The sequence below is a fragment of the Oryza glaberrima genome, chromosome 1, assembly GCF_000147395.1.
Source record: "Oryza glaberrima chromosome 1, OglaRS2, whole genome shotgun sequence".
NCBI lineage: Eukaryota > Viridiplantae > Streptophyta > Magnoliopsida > Poales > Poaceae > Oryza > Oryza glaberrima.
Window position 1 is genome coordinate 25,561,184 of NC_068326.1, and position 21,413 is coordinate 25,582,596.

Genomic DNA, 21,413 nt, shown 5'->3' on the forward strand with positions numbered 1-21,413 from the left:
TGTAGCACTTGCAGTCGTAAAATTGGTGAAATATCAGTGTGTGCAATAATAACACTGCCTGTCTCTGCCCCCTGAACCTGACGTGCTTGCACTGCAGGCAGTACCACTATAGTGTACTAGGAGTACGTTTCTTGAATTGATTTCCTCGGATCAAGAGACGCACATATCGCAGGTTTCAAGGTGGTACGGTGAGAGTACGCGTATATCTTTCGCTGATGCGATGATTGCAGCGGAAGATCTCAAGATAAGAAATCAACAAGCGTTCTATCTCGATCGCCTGGAAAACTGCTACTGACAACTCCTCCACGGGTGAGTGAGAAACGGAGAATGTGAGATCCGAGGGCGAGATTTGTTTAAGTTGTACACTTGGCAAATTAACAACAAACAAACAAACAAGGTGGGGTCAAAGTTTTCTCAACCCTCACACGCTCCTACTCGATCTCTTCCATCGCGTTCCACTGGGAATTTGGGATGGATATATAATGACGTCGTCGCGGCTCGGCAATGGCCACGAGGCCAACCAACGCATAAGTTCCAAGCTTCCAATTTCCCACTGCATTCCTGCAGCCGCCGCCCACGGGAACAGCCGAGCCGGTCCCGTTCGCCCATCCGTACGTCACCCCGTCGCGCTCGCGCTCGCGCATCGCACGCACCCACCCGTCGTCGCGCGCGTCACCGTACGCCGCTTCTGTCGCCATGGCCTCCTGTGAGCGAGGCGTCAAACGTGGTACACGCCCAGGTAGGGAGCAGAGGAGAGGACACCAACATTGGCCGCGGCCGCAGCGGCGAGTGGAGGGATGAGCGACCCGCGGCGTCGCCCAAGGGGCGCGCGTCCCCTCCGCATGCATGGCGGCCGCCGGGCGAGGCGATCGCGCATGCACGTCCTTGCATGGCGGACGGGGCCTACCGCCACTAGCGGGGAGGACACAATAATGCGAGCTCGATCTATCGCTATAGATTACGGACTAGTGGTAGGATAGGTGAATTCTGTTGCAGATTAATGTACTATAGTATAGTCCTCGGCACAATTTGAGTTCATGATAGGCTATTAGGCTGTGACGATGTGTTCCTTTTAGATTCGACGTAGATGGACAAAAAGGTCTGTCAGGTGTTGACCATTTACGTCACGACTATGAAAATGGCTTCTGGCGAGCGGAGAGAGCATTTGGCCTGAGATATTTTTAGCCTAGCAATCTAGCATGGTGCCAAACGGAGTTGATGAGCCTAGCGAACTGTACGAGACTGACGCCCCTTTTCTTCACAGGAAAGACATGTCAAGGAAAAAAAACAAAACAAAACAAGAAAGAGTAGGATAATCGAGGTATCAAACTAAACCGAGCCCACTAGCCCACCAAGCCCAAGCCGGGCCCAGCCTTGCTTGGGCTCACCCGTAATCCTTTCCCCAGTCCCAGACGGACCAGGCCGCCTGGCCCACCCCACTGCTTTGGTCTGGTCTGTGCTTCAATCATCGTGCACATGTCTAGCACACTTCATATGCACTTCAAGCACATAATATTCACATTTCCAACCAAAAGGCCTATGCACGGAGCACATTCAACCTGAATGGCATCACCTATCAACCTGTGGCATTCCAAGCCACTGCATGTCCACAAGAAAGGATGTATGTAGTAGTAGTAAATACTGGAGTGGTACAAAATGGCCACATTCACGTTCCACCAGCTTTTCTACAACTAGCCAAGAGCCCGTAGACAAACTAAGTTTCTAACTTATTAAATCAATTAATAAGCATATATTTAGTCTAAGTAGTATTATGATTTTCCTTATTGAACAAGTAGGTAGATTAGGGAAGTTCTATTGATTGCTGCTTTCTACAGACCGCCGGAAAAAGCATGAAAGAAAAGGCTCGAATTATATGATCCCTCCGTCACTTAGAATGAAAGGGGTGATCTTTTTTTTTCCGAATGAGAAAGCCTTTGGCCTTGCAAATCCGTTTTTGCCGGGCACAATAGACATATCTGCTCAGTCACAACATAAGGAACCCCCAATGTTCCGATAAGCCTACCCGGCCTGACAGCTTTAGTTGAATGATCTGATCCCGAAGCTAATTTGAGAAGGAGTCAATAGTTTCGTTCAAAGAAGAGTCAATAGTGAAACAGGAAAGGACACGTTAAAGGGTATAGATTATGGGTACCAAATGTCAGTGGTTTGAGTAGTGTGACACAACAAACACCACCACTATAGTATACATAAGCAGGCTTTACTATCCCATCCGTGCTTCTTCCAAAAGAAACAGCAAAAATACATCGATGTTTCTAAGCTGCTAGTCCTGCATACAAAACTAAGTTGCTGCTTTGAAGATGTTGGCAACCAAAGCACACCCAAAATCAGGAATATCTATTACAGACTTGCAGTGTTCTCTAACCTCAAAGCAATGCGTGACCAAACAAACGCTACTCCTGCTTCATCTTTGATTCAGGCTGGTAGCATGGATGCAGCAACACATGGATGCACAAGAGCCAGCAGGGAAGATGGACAAGAAATACATACAGATATGTCGCGCTGCTCCATTCCCACAAGAACTCCATCCACAGCCAGAAATCACCAACAATGTCTACTGTCCATGATCCCTTGGATAGACCTTTCATGATAAGAAATGCAGCTGGAGGGAAACCCAAGACGGTGAGAAGTATGTTTGAGGCCAACAATACTGTGCGAGGTAGGAAATTCATCTCGAGCTGTGCCCTCAGCGGTCGAGAAAACAAGCACATTGGGATCAATATCAGAGCCCCAAGCTGAGCAGTAGCAAAATTTATGATCGACATAAGCCCCATTCCTATGGTGATGGAAGTGATCATCGTAGCTTTTAGAAGCTTCCATTCCACACCAGCACGGGATGGAGAGCCAAACATTGCATACAGGATGATCAATATAGTGATGGAGAGAACGGCCCAAATCACTGCATACTGTATTGGCATAGCACCAGGAATTTGGCTAATGTAGTATGGGAGTAAAGAAACAAGTACTGCCCAAAATTGGATGATAAGTAGTACTCTTGCAGATTTAAGCCATTTCCACGATCCACCCTCCATTTGCAGGTCATCAGCATTACCCTTTGTTTTACATTCATCCTCCAATTTCCCCTTGGTTTTACTACCACCAGCAAGAGCAGCAGCAACTATTGGGAGGGGTGCCAGGAGTAATGCAAACGGAATCATATATACACCAACTGAAATGAACTTGCTTGGGGCTGTAAGGAAATACAGGAAAAACGATTGATGGAACTTCTCGAGCAGGTTATTTACAGAGCGCACCACCCCTTCAGTTAACCTGAACAAAAGGCATTCTCAAACATGTTTAGATAATCTTGTGGTGAGATCAACATAAATGCTGTGCTAAGCATCTGCTCTACAAAATACAGCAGGTGTATTTTACTGAAAAATAAAGTGAACCCTTTAATATGATAAGTCAGAGGTCTTGTGATCCTGCTCCTTTGTTAAGTTCAGTCCAAAACTTCATCAATTTGGGGGAAACGCCAATATACCATTGCCCGCCCCCTTATCGCCCTATATGAAAATACCGTGTGTTGCGACAATGACAGGTGATGTCGGGTATGGCATGTCATTGACACACACTGGTGTTTTTGGCAAACTTGGATTCAGGCAAAGGCAACAGTACCCTTCCCTTATCGTTTCCATTTTTTTTCTTGAAATAAGTTAAATTGTATGTTATATCATTGGATAAGATCACAGTATGCTAATGCCATTAGCAAATCCTACTATGGAATAATCCAGACACACATACTGACATAAGGACAGACCTAGCAAATTTTTGACTGTTATGAGGCTGACATGCAATCAGACCTCTCACCAGAATAATTCCGCACAAGAATATGCAAGGTTAACAGGCTAAGGCAGTTACAGAATTATTTTATAATCAGCCTTTTGTTGCCTGAGATTATACAGCTTTAGCATCGAACATGTGCTTTAATGCTCACTAATAGTATATTTTGACAATAAAATTAATTGAGCATCACAAAGCAATTAGATATATGAAATTAGGTAATGTTTGACAAAGCTGAATTACTTTGGTTATCAGAGAGAAATACATACATACAAATGGCACAAGCTAGAGTTTGTTTAAAACCTTCAGTATGTATTCAGTTTTCTGGTATCTGACAATCAAACAATTTTGAATAGGTAAACATGCACTCTAATTAAGTAATGAACTGCTTAATGCATGTCAACAATACCTACTTGGCAACATACCCTATGCACACAGGCCCTCACGTGTACACACGTGTACACCAACTAAAAAATGTCACCAAAAAATCTAGAAAAAATCATACCCATACTTTCAATTGTATTACACCTAGGGTTAAAATCTTAACGTTAAATTCATTATATTTTAGCCGTAACAAAAAAAAACAAAAAATCTGACAGTTTTAAGGTTGTAATTTTGTCAGAATTTTATCTTTTTTGTTATTCTCTATGTAGAATGAATTTGAAGATGCGACTTTGCACGTAGATGTAATACTATTGAAAGTACATGTATGAATTTTCCTAGAATTTTTTGTGATAATTTTTAGTTGGTGTACACGGTGTGTACACGCGAGGGCCTGTGTGCATAGGATACGCTCCCTACCTACTTGCTCTAAAAAAGAGCAGCTTAAAATAACACAACCGTAACACAATAGAAACTGACCTTCCACCCCTGAGAAGAAATGAAGATTTAGCATTCTCGTTTTTAAGATGAAATGCTGGTGCAAATTCTAAAGAAACTGCATCAACTTGATAGTCACGGAAAGCACCATGAGAACCTGTGGGCACTCCAAGAGCCTGCAGTTGCAAAGCCAAACAAGAAGGGATTAACAGAGTTGAAAAAACTTATATTTTTATAGACCAAATGGAAATGAATGAACAATATATATTTCAATTACCTGGTTATACATAGAACTAGCAAGGTTTGCAGTACCCTCCACATAATCAGGAACGGTCACGTCAAGCTTCCAGTCAGGATTTATTTTTCTCAACACACTCCCAAGATTTTGAAATACTTCAGCAATAACCCTAAGCCATGAAGAGCTCAACAAGGAATTAAATGTCTCGACATTCACGCGAAAACCTTGTCTATGAACAGCTAAATAGTGCACCACATTCAGAAGGTCCAAGTTTGGCATTTGGCCATTAGATGCCTCTGCATACATCGTGACACTATCTCTATCACCATATTTCCTGGTTTCTCCAACTTTAAATATGAGTGCAGCAGCCATTGTTCCAGCACGTTTGAAAGCCATAAGTTCTGCCTTTTCTGCAGTGCCATCAGGTTTATATAAAAATTGATTTGCACCATAGATCTTGGTATCCAAATTCACTGGGTGACTCAGAAACATAGGATTATGATACTGATTTAACCATGAAGAGACCGCAGAGTACTCTCCAAATTGTGAGTCTGCAGACAGCCAGACAATATCCTTTGATAGCCATGCAGCTCGACTTAGGAGGGAGAAGACAGAGAATCCAAGTGCAAGTGATAATAATTCATTTGGTGTAACTTTCTGAGAATTGTAAGGAGTAACCAGTACAATTGCTTCTTTGCCATCACCTCGTGGAGCCCGTATAATGCCAACTGTGTTAATGCCAAAGTTGGTGTAGGTTCCATTGGGTTTGGCTGCCATATTATTTGTCATGGATGTAAAGAACTTCAGAGGATGAAAACATTTGCTGTCAGGGAGGAACTCATGGTAATACACTTCTGCTCCCAGATTTTTTGTTTGTTGTGCTATGAATTTTGGGATCTCCCTACAATAATGCATAAAATTAGACATTGAGAAAATCATATAAACTTACAAGCTATGGAAAACATAGGATTATACCACTTGTTCCTTCACTTCTTGTAATTTATTATCACTTATTCAATGTGCAGAGTATCATCATCATTGCACAAACTTATAATTTACTTTTAGATTAATATTTCATAAGCAAAAATGTAGAAGTTATATTTACATGTGTGTCTCAATAGGAAAGGACATGACGGTGCTTGATGATGCTCTGAACTTATGCGCAGCATCCACCATTCTGCTCATGTGCTAGGGTTTCCACTCAAGTGCATGTATGGTGTGCGCTTGTGCATCTACATTGTTTTCTCATAAAAAACCTGAACTTTGTATATCTCTGACTTTTATTTTATCATTCGTTTGTTACTACCCATGAAAAAACTTCTTTGCGTTTAGAGTTATGTGGATACCATGTCTACGCTCAATAGTATAACTAAAATGCGGTATTAAGGATGTATTTCATCAGAGGAAGCCCCTTAACAGTAGACTCAAAATAGAGCATCACATGATAATTAAACATTATGTACACAGTGCAATTTTTGTTAAAGCCCATTGTCTATGAAGGAAGCAGAATATGAACCAAGGGAACTCTATACAGAATAACATACGTTGTTCCACCTCTTGATTCCCCAATTGCAGCTTCAATTCCCTTCGCAAATCTGTTTGCTTCCTGGACATCCTCAGTAGAAAATAATGTATTCGCAGAGCCTACATTTTAAAACAACTTAATTTGCAGCTAATACCAATGAGAAAGAAGCGTCTGACAATCAGCATCGGAGATGATTGTTTCATGGAATAGCAGTATAAGAAAAAAGCTTACCGGGTATAAGAGCGTTCTCTGATAGGTACGTGTTCTTGGCAAGCGAAGGGAGGAAGAGGAGCGCGATTATGCCCGCCGTACAACACACAGCGCTGGTCACAGAGGGTGAACAATGTCAATGTCTCAGACAGAAAGAAACAGGAGAATCAAGATTGGATCAAAGACGAAGAGATGAGAGCGAACCTGAAGAGTATGTGGTGCGACGCGAGGAATACCCCGAGGCGGACAATGAGGCGCGGCTTCGGTTTTGCCTCCTCCTTAGCTGACGACGCCATGGCAGCAACTTGGTTCAGGTCTGGAGACCGGGAGACTAATCTTGGAGCGGCACAGATCCTGTCTACCCTCGCCGCGCGGGGCAGGATCCCATCAAAAACTGCCACAGAGCTGGACCTCCGCCTCCGCGTGAGCTTCCACAAGTAGATATGCCGATGGAGAGCAGCGGGAGCGGGAGCCACCAGCGGTTCTCCCGGCTGGGGAAGGGATGCGGCTCCGGCGAAGTGGCTTGGTGGGCAAGACGAGCGGATGCGGCGTGGCCAGGGCTCCGCGGCGGCGGAGGCGGAGGAGGAGAGAAGGCGAGCGAAGCGGGCGGCGAGGGGAAGCTGCTCCGTCCTACCTGCTCGCCGGAGGTGGGCGGGGGGTGCCGGCGAGTGGTCGCCGGTGGGTCGCCGCCTCGCTGGAGATCGCGGCGAACCGGCGAGTGGAGGAGATGGGGGAGGGGCAGGCCTGGCCGCGGGCCGTCAGAAGTAAATGGGTCCAGAGAGAAACCGGCTCGTGGACGAGCAGCTCGGCCCACCTAAGGCCCACGAGTCAAGCGAAATATTTATCCTTCTTTTTTCTAAAATTAAAACTTTCATGACTGGCAAAAACCCACAAAATAATTTTGGGTACTAATATTTATCGACTGAAAATTTTTCACCTGCTGTATTGTTTTTCCACGCTTGCAATGGTTACCTCTCGTTCACGATTGCTCGTTGTTGGATTTTCGTTAATGATGGAGAAGAGGTGCAAAGTAGAGGAGGATAAGGAGTACACACGACTCCGTGGTGGCCAAGGAGGCCGGCCTTGTTGAGCTATCGGATACCTTGAAGAGTTTGTGTCACCTCATCGACACTTGCTCTCTCTATTGTCAATGTGTCACGCTGGACTTTTGTCACGTCCAGAAATTCCCGAATAGAATTCTAAGCAGAATGTGCATTAAAATCTCCGTCCAGGACCGGCCGGGGTACACAAACGACAATGTTGACATTCAGATCCACGTCTTACAAACATTATAAAAGTCTTACATAAATGCAATGGGAAAAAACGAAAGATAACAGGAGCTAAGCCTTGACTTGTTCTGCAGCGGGAACACCACTCCACAGGCATCCTCGACGGCACGGACGAAGCCTACTCCTCGGAAAAACCACCATCTGACACATACTCAAACTCTGGGGTTGGGAAAAATAGAGCAAGACTGAGTACTACCCACTGTACTCAGCAAGTCATATCGGAATAGGGGTATGATGCAGGGAATTATCAAAGGAGAGCTAGAGTGGTTCATTTGCATAAAGCGAGCATTTATAAACAGAAGTTTAAAGAAGAAAACAGTCGTAATAATTAATCAATATTAATCATCCACTGTCCAACGCTATACCACGTTGCGACAGGCCTAACCATCCACCTATACTATCCAATTTCATTAGACTAAACTAGGGTGAGACTAATCACGGTGAATCTGGTTGACCGCCCATAACCGCGGGCACGGCTATTCGAATAGTTTTACTCTGATCAGAGGTGTACAACTGTACCCACAAGACACAGCCCCACGACACGTTTCCGTGCGCCGATATGCCACCACGACATACCGGAAAGAGGCCGTGACAGGACCCTTCGCATAACCCCCTCTAACCAAGCACACCACACCTCAGGTTTCACCCCCACTCCGCGCAAGGCAGCGGGCAGTCCCCTCTCGTGCCTAGGTGAATCCGGAAGCGACAGAGGCCGTCGCAGGGCCTGCCCTGCTCCATCACGCCCACCCTTGCCTGGATGCGTCAGCTAGAGGAAAGCTACACTACAACCCCAGCCGTTGCCCACGCTGGCTTGTGGTAAGTACGATAAGTTCTTCCAAGGCATCCCGCGAACCGGTCCTTAACTGCCATGGGTGCGACTAGCAAAACCATGCACCCACAGCCCACCATGTGATTCATTTTAATTAACCAACACCAAAACGGTGGTACTAAACCAACCTTACCAATTGAACCTAAAGTCTATATTTTAGTGAGCTTTCCCCATTGTGTGCTAGTGGAACAAAGCATGGCCAAGCAATTCCTAGTCCAAAGTCTATTCAGATTATACCCCAAGCTAACAAAGGAACATGGTACCAAAATAGCATGGCTGTAACAATAGGTAAACATCCCATAATAACATTATAAAACGATGCAGTATTTGAAGAAAAACAATAGAGCATTTGCAATATAGGAACAACATGTTCGAGTGACAAGCATGATTTGCCTTGCTCTGCTGCTGCAGGAACCTCGGCGACTATCTCGAAGTACACCGGAGCGTGAGGGGATGCGAATTCCGGCGACGAATCCCAACGGAGGAAGGGCAGACGGGGTGGAGTTTGTCCTTGCGAACCCGACGGCGGCGACGGCGCGGTGCGGCGGCGAGCCTAGCGGCGGCTAGCGGCGGCCGGAGCGGCGGGAAAGGCGGCGGCGGGTGGGTGCACGGCGCGGGAGCGGTGGGGAGCACGAGGGAGTTCGGCGAAATGGGGAAAAAGAGAGAGGGGGCGACGGCGGAGCTTAAATAGGGGAGGGGAGTCTCGGACGTGGCCGGTAGGGGCGAGATTCTGCCGGCCAACGTGGGGGAGTGGGAGAGGAGAGAGAGAGGCGGGATTCGAAAATCGAATCCCGGCCATCTCGGGCGCGGGCGCGGGCGGGAGAGAGAGGGGAGTGGGCGCGGGAGGTGCGGCGCGTGCGCGGGCGTGACCGACGTGGCCCGGAGGAAGCGGAGGCGTGGGCGCAGCGGCGGTTGCGGGCGCGGCGGCGCTCCACAGGTCGACAATGAGGAGGGGCTCCCGGCGGCGGAAGGCGGCGATCGGGCGGCGGACGGGGAAGAGCGGGACGCGGTGAAGGAGGCGATGCGGCCGGCGCGTCGCGGCACAGCCGGGGTGATGGTGAACGGCGACCAGAGACGGAAAAAAAAGGTGGCCGGTAGGGTGGCGTGGTGGGGAGGTGGTTCTGGTGGTGGAGGGGAAAAAAGGATGGGCGGCCGGGCTTGCCCTCGCGGTGGTGGATCTAACAGAGGCAGTGGCGCGGCTTGAGGTGGTTGAGGATGGCGGCTAGAGGCGGCCGGAGGAGGTAGGCGGTGGTGCACGAGGCGGCGGTGTTCCGGAGGCGGAGAGGAGAAATGGAGTAGAGGCCGGGCTGCGGCACCGCGTCGCGAAGCCGACAGTGGTGGCGGATTGGCGCGGCGGTGGGTGGAGCAGCGGTGGCGGGCGATCGGAGCTCGTCGGAAAACGGCGGTGTGCGGGAGCGGCGTGGGGAGGGAGAGAGAGCGCGGTTGGCTCGGGTGAGGAGGGGAAAAGAGAGAGGATGCTCCGGGGTTCGTTTTTATAGGGTCGGAGCGGCGGAAACGGGGCCAAGAGGGGCGGCAACCGGCGGGGAAGTGGGGCGCCGACGTGGGGTGGTGGCGGCTCGGCCGGCGCCGGTTTTTGTGGGACGAGCGGGGGAAATGGTGGAGGACGTGGAGGGGATCGTGCCCACGTCGTTGGATGCGAGCTCGGGTGCGGGAGGGCGCCGGATTTTGTGGCAACGTGGGCGGCAATGGCGGTTGGGGTTGGCCGGCGAGAGGTAGGAGGAGGAGCTGACAGGTGGGGCCCACGGTCCCACCTGTCGGCCGGATGGAGAGAGAGGAGGGAAACCGGGGGACGTAAAGCAGACTTTCGCAAGGCGCGGGCCGGCGAGAGAGGGAGGAGGCGCGCGGCCCACGGGAGAGGAGGGGAAGGCTTGGGCCAAGCCCAAAAGGGAGGGGAGGGGATTTTATTTGTTTTCTTTTTTTTAATTGATTAAATGAACTTTGTGCTATTAAAATTATTTCTTGAGCTCCGAAAATTCACGGGAAATTTCAGAGAGTATTTTAGGGCACAAAGAATATTGCAAAATATTCCCGGCCAATGATTTTTAAGGGAAAATTTTAATTCTCCCATTAATTCACTCGAATAAATTGCTTTAACTTTTAATATCATTTCTTGAAATGCATTATTAAATGATTTTTAAACCCAAACGAAAATCGGGGCATTACAACTTTCCCACAGAAAGCCAAAAGAGTCAGGACATCTTTTCCTCCTAACTGATTGGCTTATTTCTCCACTTCTTTTAACCCATCGTCTCATAATTATGTCTCTCAATTTCGAAGGGAGGAGTGCTGTAGCTACTCTCTCCATCTAATTTTGATAGTCATATTTCATCTTGGTGCATAGACCAACGATAAGTGGTTCTACTTATCATCTATTTAAACATGCTACTAGTCATTCCTCGTAAACAAACGATTTATTAATATTTACTCTCTCCGTACTCGTAAAGGAAGTCATTTAGGACAGCGACACTGTCTTCAAAACACAACTTTGACTTCTTGTTTCTATAAAAATATTTATTGAAAAGTGATATATGTATACTTTTATGAAAGTATTTTTCAAGGCAAATATATTCATATAATTTTTGCATTTTCAAAATCAACAACTTGAGAGTTATTAATAATTTATATTCCCAAGGTTTGACTTAAACATTGTCCTAAACGACTTCCTTTATGAGTATGGAGGGAGTACATTTCTCGATGCCCATGTAGCCAATCTTGTGTGGATGAATGGAGAGTCACGCATTAAATCAAAAAAACCATTAAGATGATAAGTTGTTAGATTGAAATATGCCTATCAAAAATAAATTTTTCAGATTTAGAAATATCACTATCACAAATAGATGGAGGGAGTATTAATTATAGATAAATGAAACGGGTAGGATGCATGGATTGTTAATCAATGGGTGCATTATATTGGCTCCTCGAATTTTGCTATAGCTAGCTCAAATTTTGAACACAGATCAATTAAAAAAACTAAATGGTGAAAAAGAATATTGTGCCTAGTCGTACTCATCGTGATGAAGTTTGTCCGTTGTGTTTTGTACGTGCCTATGACATTTTTGTTCGTTTGTCCGTTGTTTGGTTGCATAGGAGATCAAATAAATTTTACTCCGTGTTAGATCCCTCGTCTCTTGATATTTGACAATTTCATCCATGAACTGAGATACAGATATGTTTTTTTTTCGAGGTTTAGATAAGATATACAACAAGATTCCCCCAAAAAAAAAAGAGATACGACTAGATTGGCCAATAACAATTTTCCAAACACTAGAAAACAAAGGACGTGACTACACAGCTAGTGGTTTAGATAAACCAGCTACCACTCTATCTATAAAGAGACCATATCCACCTATACTTCAAATAAAATTTTCTCTTAAATTACTCATACGATCTACGATCCGATTACACCATTGTGTTCGTAACAATTAAATCTTTATAACAAGATCTCACATGATTATATTTTGAGAAAAAATTATAAATTACTTTTATAATATATCTAAATTACTTTTAGATTTCACTAAATTACTTCTTCGATATACAAAAGTAAATTCAATAAAGCTTAAAAGTAATTTACATATATTATAGAAGTAACTTATAAAAAAAGAAAGTAACTTTAATGCATGTCTTTTTTCATTGGATATGATTGCTTGTTTGTACTCCAATAGTATATATCTTTTTTAATCTCTTTAATAACTTATATCTTTTAAATCACATATTGTTTTTAAGATCTATTTGCATCATTGTACTTCACTCAAAATATGTGACAAAATAATATTCATATTGAATATATTCTCATTTTATTAATTTAAAAGTAATTTATTACATGTTAGAAAGTAACTTCCATGTTATAAGATTATATCTTATACATGGTTAATTCTTATTATTTATTCTATCAGTGTTATTTACAATCCATCAAAGGTTTTTATCTTCTTTTCTCATCCTACATGAAAAACAAAAACTTTTGCATAGTTCTGGTTTAGAAGTAACTCTCTATACATATGTTTAATCACCGATTACTTTTTTCCTTTCATTCTTCCAATTAACATTGAAGTTACTTTTTAAAATTGTTAAACTTACGTGTGTTGATCTGTGCTGATTAAATTTAATATCTAGATAAAGTCATATTTTTATCCCTACAACGAATCTACTTCTAATGTCGTTTCTAATGTCGTGACAAAGTTACTTCCGTTTTGTTTTAAGATACTTTTATAATATATATGTAAATTATTTTTATACTTTATTAAATTTACTTTTATATGTCTAAGAAGTAACTTAGTCAAATATAAAAGTAACTTATATATACGATAAAAGTAACTTACGCATATAATAAAAGTAATTTACAAATATAAATATTTTTTCATCGTAATATAATCGTGTAAGATCTTATTGTGAAGATTTAATTGTAACGAAGACAATGGTGTAATTGGATTGTAGATCGGATAGGTAATTTGAGATAAAACTTTATAAAAAGGAAGAAAAAGACATGCATGTCTAAGAGGAAAAACAGCATGCACGCTAGCACGTGTAGCAGTACTTCTTCTCATAATTGTTTCGTCGCTGGTTAGCACTAAATCGAGAGACTTCTCGGTTTAGATTTTGCTGAAAACGAAAGGCAAAGAAGACTGGGATGAACATGGGCCTTTTTACGCTTTGACTTCAAAGGTAGCCCAGGAGAAGCCCGATAATAGTCAGGCGAACTGCCGATTGCCGAAGGGTCTCTCACACTCTCACAGCAGCATCGCACGGTCGCGCAGAATGGGCAGAAGAGAAGATGTCGTCGAAGTCGAAGCCAACCAAAACTGTGCCGCCGGCTGCTCGGCTGCGTACGTGCACGGCGCACCTGCGAATGATCTGGCCACCGCCACCGAGCGGCGCGCGGTTTGACACTTGACAGCCTCAGCCAGCGTCTCGGCTCTCGAGCCTCGCGAGGAGAAAGCGACCGGCCGCGTGCCGCCGTGCAGGAGCTGCATCGAGAGGCTCCCTGCACTCCGCGCCCAATCCTGAAAAATCCCCTCCGCCCGCCCCGCCTCCACCCCACGTCCTCCTCCTCCCCCGCAGTCCCACCCGCGCACGCACGTCGATCCGGGAGAGAGAGAGAGAGAGCGCGATGACGCCGCTCCACGCCGCCCCGCACCATGCCGCGGCCGCGGCCGCGGTCGTCTCCTCGCCCTCATCCGCGCCGCTCCTCCTCCGCGCCAAGCCTTACCACCCCAAGGCGGCGGCTTGCTCCTTCACCGTGACCGCCACCACTCCGTCGAGGAAAGGTTAGCAACTCAGACATCATTAGAAAAAAAAAAAAACCATCTAATATCTGCGTGCGTGCGTACGACGAGAGGTCACGGCGGCGCACTGTGGCAACCAACTAGGAGTACTTTGGCTCGTCTGCGCTGGTCTGTGCCGCTGTGCGCGCACTGTTTCTCTTCTCTTGTTTATTGCTTGCTTGGCCTTTTCCGTGCTCGCGTAAGCGGATAAGTGTCGTGTGCCATGGTGTTTTGCAAGCGTACACCTGCCCCTGCGTCTGACTCGACGAGCCGTTTCTTTATCCTTTTTTTTTTTAGCTGCAGAGAGCAATGTTTGATCATCCATATAAAACTCTCGCGCATCCGTTTTTCTCTCTTGCTGGGGTCAAGAGGTCAATACACAGTTCGGTCCTTCAAAGATTTGGTCCTTTTTGCTATAGTTTAGATCGTCGATTTCTCAGGTTCTTGGCACCGCATGGATGGTAGGATCAAGAAAGGCATTGCCGCGCAAGTCACGATTCCTCTCGCCATTTTAACTGATCGCCCTGTTTCTTTCTTTGCGCCAGCTTTCCTGTCGTGCCCGGATCACGGCCAGGCGGCGGCGGGGGCGGCGCCGCCGCGCTCCGCCCCGGCGTCGTCGCCGGCGCTCATCTCCTCCGTCCAGGACCTGTACGACTTCATCTGCAGCGGCCCGCTCGTGGACAGGATCGGGTACACCAAGGAGAAGATCGCCGGCTCCATCGACCGGTGGCTGCGCTGCGGTGTGCAGGTGGCCCGGCTGTTCCGCCTCAACGAGCTCCACCTCTCGGAGGCGGAGAAGGCCAGGATATACCACTTCTACATCCCCGTCTTCCTCTGGTGCGAGGACCAGGTCACGGAGCACAGGGCCAAGTACAAGGACGGCGACAAGATCCCTCCATTAGTGGTATGCACATGAAACATTTTTCTCTTTATCATAGAAGAAGCTGATGAAATCTGACATGTAGCTTTGTCCACTAGTGCCTGATAGCATCCATTCCAAACCTCTCATGGCATGTTCCATCAGGTGGACATAGCAGAACATATTCCTCTGCATTATGAGTACATCGCACAAAATATTTCATCATGAAGCATCTATTGCTTTAATCAGCATGACACGCACTCATGGATCGTTTTATCACGAAGGGATATATTAATTATACCGAAATGGGAACTGTGAATATCAAGTCACAAGAACGGACAAGCCTTTATCTGATTCTAATTCACATTTTGTAAATGAATCGTCTTTGTGTGATCTAGATTGGGGTCAGCGCTCCCCAAGGCAGTGGAAAGACAACTCTTGTTTTCGCACTTGATTATCTTTTTCGGGTTGCTGGTAGGTGAGTTCTTCTTGTCATTCTAGTCATGTTATGTTTACCCGTATCAATGAAATTTAAAAGACAAGACTTTTCCGTGCCTTAGGAATGCCGCTACATTATCTATCGATGACTTCTACTTGACGGCAGCAGAACAGGTGTGAGTCTTCAAATATTGTGCAATTATCCGTTCTGTTTTACTACTCCAAGTACTTGGCAAATTAGTGAAAACAATTAATGAATATTTCCAGGGTAAATTGAGGGAAAGAAATCCTGGAAATGCTCTTTTGGAGGTACAAAGAACACCCCAGATCCAATATACACTGTTTTGGTTCAAGTATTGTATTGTGAACTGAGAGTAAATAACCAAAACTTTACAGCTTCGTGGAAATGCTGGAAGCCATGATCTCCCGTTCTCAGTTGAAACACTTGAATCGCTGCTTAAACTAACTAAAGAAGGTACTGATTTTTGACAAGTATATATATCCTCTTCAGACCAATTTTATTATATTTGAACAGCCTTGCACATAGTATATTTTTTATTTTGGAGAATTTATTGAAATGATATGCATCCTAGTTTCAATGTAAAATAGTTTGTCACTGATATTACAATATATTTAGGTTTGAAGATGAAGCTTCCACGGTATGACAAGGTAAAAGGTTGCAGTTATCGTCGCCTAGATGATTTTTATAATTGAGTAGCTGCATGATACATGTCACATGTCCATGTAGTCTGCTTTTGGTGGAAGAGGGGATCGGGCTGATCCTTCAACATGGCCAGAGGTTGAAGGGCCCTTAGAGGTATGCTCATGTTGAGCTGTAGGGCTTTTTGAGATGAGAAAATTGTAATTTTTGAACATTTTCTATGTCTGTTTTCTCTGTCCTAGGTTGTTCTTTTTGAAGGATGGATGCTTGGATTCAAACCTCTTCCAAATGAAGTTGTAAAAGCAGTGGACCCTCAGGCGGGTTTCCGATATTACCACATTATCTGATTTCTTTGTTTCTCTTTTACTTAATATGACTTGCCTTTTTTCATCTTCAGCTTGAGGTGGTTAATAAGAACCTTGAGGCATACTACGATGCATGGGACAGGTTCATTGGGTCATGGATGGTCATAAAAATAAAGGAACCTAGTTGCGTGTACCAGTGGAGACTGCAGGTCATTACCAGATTTATCTGAGTAACTAATGGTGTCAGAAAATGCACAACCATGAATTGCAATTTTCTTATGTTATTTGGATTTACAGGCAGAGATAGCTATGAGAGCAGATGGGAAACCAGGAATGTCTGATGAGGAGGTTTGTTTCTCACATAGCTATGCATTCATTATAACATCCTATTGGCTTCCTTTCCGTCCTAGTTTGATAATTTGCTAATGCCTTGCTGTTACTAACCGTCAAGTAAAGTAGACAAATTGCCACCAATTAGGAATAGCTCCCACTGAATTCAGTTGTGGCCAAACTGAGTAAGTACACCACTCACATCAGTACATTTGAGTAAAATCTTCAGGGACGCAAAAGTACTTGCTACTCAGTGAATCACCTCTAAAAACCTATTCATGTAACAGACTGGTTTTCTGTGTTGAAAATTGAAAGAAAACAGGGAATTCCCGTGATTGGAAAAAGAAAAAAACTGCATCACTTCACCTGAAAGTTGAGCAACAAGAACTGTTACTAGTATTGAATTATCTGATGTATTCTTCAGTGAACAATTTTATGCTATTCACTGAAGCTCATTCGAGTCTTGGATTCTCTTTCTAATGCATTTGATGAGCTAGGTTAACATGCTTCTGGTAATTCTTGCAGGTCATGGATTTTGTGTCGCGCTACCTACCAGCATACCACGCATATTTGCCCACTCTATATAAAGAGGGACCAAACGGCTCGAACCCAGACCACCTGCTGGTCGTTGACATAGACGAAAAGAGGAATCCTATGTGGGGTAGATGAGCCCTGAATGTACATTGCTGAAAGAAAATGGATCTTCTGACCCAATGGTGGAGTTTGGGATATCTGATCTTTCTGAGACCACATATTCCAAGCAAGCACCACTGGCCTCTTGTTTCTTGTGGCTTGAACAAGTACTAAACGTGTAAAACTTTGACGTATACGAAATCTTGCTATTACTTATAAGGAAATCGGAATCCCAATTCATTTTGCTGAGTGCATCTGTGATACCGTGATGTGATGTTGCATTTGGGTGTTTTGGAATTTGGACATGAGGTTGGTGTATACTATCGACAGTAATATATATAATTTTATAATCTTATAGTTAGCAAGTTCCGTTGTAGTCTAGCTGGTTAGGATACTCGGCTCTCACCCGAGAGACCCGGGTTCGAGTCCCGGCAACGGAATTTTTTTTGTTCAGAGGGCGAACAGATTTTTGATTTTTTTTTTTGGTTCAGCTTGAGGGCTTATTCGATTTGTAGGATTTTCAAACCGTAGGAATAGAAAATACATAGGAATAATGTGGGAATACATGTGCAAACCTATAGATTAAAAAACATATGAAATTTTCCTATGGTTGAGTTGCAAACAATCCAAAGGATTGAAAACATTGGGTTGTTGTCACATCCCAATCTGGCACCGCCGTACAACGGCACCTGACAGGAGCGTGTCGTAGGAAAACGGCGTGAACCGCATCCTACGAAACCGCGATCTCAGTACCAATCCCAGGACATAGCGCTGGTACCCACGGTGACAAACATGAATCATTGCAAATCCTTATAATTAATAGAGGACTTATTTACCTTAACTTAGATTGCAGCTCAGACAGCCCGAGAATGCAACCGACGACACGGACGAGGCAAACACCAACAACAGCAGCAGCAGCGGAACCAACCAACGGACTAACACCCAACGCCACAGGCAACGGCAGGGAACTAGGACGAAACCCTAATCTTCACTTCACTTCAACTTCATCTTCGGAGCTGGCAGAACTATATTTATATAGAGAGCAAGGGTGAGTACTTACGTACTCAGCAAGCTAGGGGAATTTAGGTGGTTAATGCAAGCTTCAAGGGAAGGCTGTTATTTTGCAAACAGTTTTGTTTTCAAGTTTTCAATAATCTAAGTGTGTGCTTTCCACAACCAGAGCGAGACAAGTCTCAGCTCGGTCGGGAGGTGAGAAGTAACAAATTTATTTATCAAGATTTGCACAACTCCCAGAGTTGGCTTCAAATCTGGTTTTCCCAAACCAAACCAATTTTCCAAACTTCCCGATAATAGTGGTCCCCAAACGACCAATCACTTCCAGGGACTCCCGGTCCCACTGTCCCCCGGACAGCTAAATGCTTCCCAAGCATTAGGTTTCCAAAACTTAACACCTTTTCATAAAACAGGGTAAAACAAAAACTACGCTAAGGAATCACCTCACATCCGCCCATGACCGTGGGCACGGCTGTTCGAACAGTTTGTTAACCTCTGCAGAGGGGGTACACTTTACCCACACGACGTTACTAACCCGGGTCACCTAGCCCGTGCAGAACAGCCACGTCTGGCGACTTTGAGGCTTTCACGACAAGGCATTTCCAAAGCCGACACAGGGTTGCCATATGCCAACGAGAGGGGTCCCAGACCAACAACAGGTTAGGTCCCAGACCATACTGTGCCAGGAAGCCCGGGGGTTCTCCCCGACACCACCCCGTTGAATCCACATGTCTCTTGGCATCAAGGCTCCCCTGATTAGCTATTTACTCAGCCAGGGGCATCCCATTCCACCCATGTGGTCGCACTATTGTATGCTCGGATGTAATTCCAAAGGAATCGGTCCTTAGATGCGACCGCACAAGTATTCCGCCCAGGAATGGCCTTGTGTCGAGAGTTTTATTTTTAAAACTCATTTTCTTTCACAAGGCACCGACCCAGGCGTCAGGTTTTCCAAAGCTTTTGTAAACCAAATTTTACCCAAGATGTTTCTTAGATTTTAAGTTTGAAGGCGACCGTCGATACTCGTGCAGAGTGCACGAATACCGAGGCGCAACTAGGTGGTTACAAGGGAACATGATATAACAATTAACAATGGAAGGATCAGATGCAACAAGTTAGGTAGGCCCACCGGTCTGCCTTGCAGACGGGGCAAACAGATTAAGTGCAATCCTATCAATGCATAATATTTTGCAAGCAATATAATTAAGTTCAAATATAGGCTCAATATGTTCAAAGGTGGCTTGCCTTGCTCAGGGTCTTCATGAAACTTCACAAATCTTCGAGAAATCCGCTTGAAGAAAAATATCCGATAGCCGCAACTAGGCGCAAACAATCAAAAACCTATGCAAAGACCAAATAAAATGTCCTATTTAGGCTAATTATTAGTGCCATTAGATAGATCACAATTTAATGGAATTACTGGAAGTGGAACGGAGGCAATTGGATGAACGGATCGAGGGATATGAATTTTGGAAGTTTAAATGAATTTTTCTGGACAAGGAGATGATTTGTCGGAATTTTCTAGAATACGAGAAATGGTTTATGGAATTTATAGAAATAATATTCTCAAGAATATTATTAACATCCACTGACATGCGGGCTCGAGGGGACGAATTATTGGAATCTCCGGATTAAGAGGATGGGTTTATGGAATTTGCAATATAGGAAATGATTTATTGAATTTCTAGAAAAGAGAAATATCTGTGGAGTATTGAAAAAGATATTCCCAAGAATATCTTTGACTCATTGACACGTGGGGCCAACAAGAAGGTGAGAGAGAGAGGAGCAATTGGAGGGAGTAATTGTGGTCTTGGGTGTGTCGGCACTGGACTCGGAGGAGGGACTAAAAGTGAACTTTTTCCGTGTCATCAGGCCTAAGGGGAGGTTGGCTGATGGGCCAAGCCCGCGAGCGAGAGGGAGAGGAGGCGGCTGACCGAGTCAAGCGGGGCAGGGTGGCTGAGGTGGCGGCCACGTGGTCGTCACGCTGGCAGGAGATAGGGGGAGAGGAGGAGCGCATCCGGAGATCGGACGGCTCACGGCGGCACAACGGCGACGGCGAGCGGCGGCGAGCCGGAGGGAGGGGACGGCGATGGAGGCAAAAGGAGGAGAAGTTGAACTCATTCCACGGCTCGGATTAGGGCGCCGGGGTCGGAGGGGGGGCGGCGACGGCGTCCGGCGGCGGCGGCAGGGAGCGGCACGGCGCGGGCGCAGAGGCGGAGGCTAGCGACTGCGGCGACGCTTCTGGGAGGTCCGGGGGTCACGGGGATGGTGGCGGCGCCGGGAATCAAAGAGAGGAGGGAGGCCAACGGCGGTGCGCCACCGTGCGCACGACGACGGTGGAAAGGATGGCACGGCGCAGGAGCAAAAGAGGAGGCCAGCGGGCGGAGCGACGGTTTTGGGTGGCTCAAGGGGACTCAAGGAGGGTGGCGGCGCGAGGTACGGCGAGAGGAGAGAGAGGCCGACGGCGGCGGAAAACAGAGCCACGGCGAGGCGAGCAGCTAGACGATGTAGGGGAAGGATTTAGGCTCGGGGCTCACCGGCAAGAGGAAATGACGTCGGTGGCGATTTTGTGGTGGGAGAGGGAAGGCCGACGGGGGAGTGCGACTGGGATTTCCGAAGGCGGCGGCGAATCGGGACCGGCGCGGCATCCGGAAATACGGGGACAGGGCAGGGCGGCACGGACGGGTTTTGCGGCGAGGTGGTAACGACCGTCGTTTGGCCAAGGAAGGAGAAGGACGCGGCGAGGATGGAACGACTCGACGGCGAGATGCCTCTGGACATGGAGCTCGACGCGGCGGCCAGGAGTTCCCATGGCGGCAGAGCTTCGCCGCTTGGGGGAAACGAAACAAGGGGGGAGGAAGCACGGGGATGGGTTTTATAGAGGGGGTGTGGGAGCGTCAAGATCGGTTCGGGGGAGCATGCGAGCTGGCGCTCGGCCGGCGTTCACGGGCGACGTCGGCGTTTTCGTGGGCGGCACGAAATGGCGGATGGCGCGGATGCGTTGGGCGGTGGAGGCGGTGGATCGTGCGGTGGGAATCGAACCGCGAGCGCGGGCTGGCGCGGCTCGGCGTGGTCAAGGTGGGGCATGGCGAGCTGGCGCGCGGCGTCAGGGGCGCTCGCTGCCATGGCGCTAGGTGCCAAGCGGTGGAGGTAGGGCGTCGGTTCGGGAGAGGAAAAAGGGAG

The 21,413-nt window shown here is 46.3% G+C and overlaps 2 protein-coding genes and 1 non-coding gene across 3 annotated transcripts; 2 read left to right on the forward strand and 1 right to left on the reverse strand.

The window, feature by feature from the left end:
- Nucleotides 1–2,109: 2,109 nt before the first annotated feature.
- Nucleotides 2,110–7,345, reverse strand: LOC127753671 (uncharacterized). The gene is made up of 6 exons (XM_052279088.1): nucleotides 6,798–7,345; nucleotides 6,615–6,706; nucleotides 6,403–6,502; nucleotides 4,898–5,759; nucleotides 4,663–4,796; nucleotides 2,110–3,288 (listed from the first exon to the last, which is right to left on the reverse strand). Exons 1-6 carry the CDS (start codon nucleotides 6,887–6,889, stop codon nucleotides 2,412–2,414), a joined length of 2,157 nt encoding a protein of 718 aa, XP_052135048.1. The 5' UTR covers nucleotides 6,890–7,345; the 3' UTR covers nucleotides 2,110–2,411.
- Nucleotides 7,346–13,746: 6,401 nt separating this feature from the next.
- Nucleotides 13,747–17,456, forward strand: LOC127760198 (D-glycerate 3-kinase, chloroplastic). The gene is made up of 12 exons (XM_052284419.1): nucleotides 13,747–13,993; nucleotides 14,536–14,894; nucleotides 15,248–15,327; nucleotides 15,410–15,461; nucleotides 15,555–15,596; nucleotides 15,684–15,762; nucleotides 15,925–15,956; nucleotides 16,036–16,104; nucleotides 16,191–16,265; nucleotides 16,346–16,462; nucleotides 16,551–16,601; nucleotides 17,109–17,456. The coding sequence occupies exons 1-12, from the start codon at nucleotides 13,837–13,839 to the stop codon at nucleotides 17,250–17,252; spliced, it is 1,257 nt and encodes a 418-aa protein (XP_052140379.1). The 5' UTR covers nucleotides 13,747–13,836; the 3' UTR covers nucleotides 17,253–17,456.
- A 127-nt stretch (nucleotides 17,457–17,583) lies between these two features.
- On the forward strand, nucleotides 17,584–17,656 carry TRNAE-CUC (transfer RNA glutamic acid (anticodon CUC)). The gene has a single exon. It is a non-coding gene; the product is annotated as a tRNA-Glu (tRNA).
- Nucleotides 17,657–21,413: the final 3,757 nt, after the last annotated feature.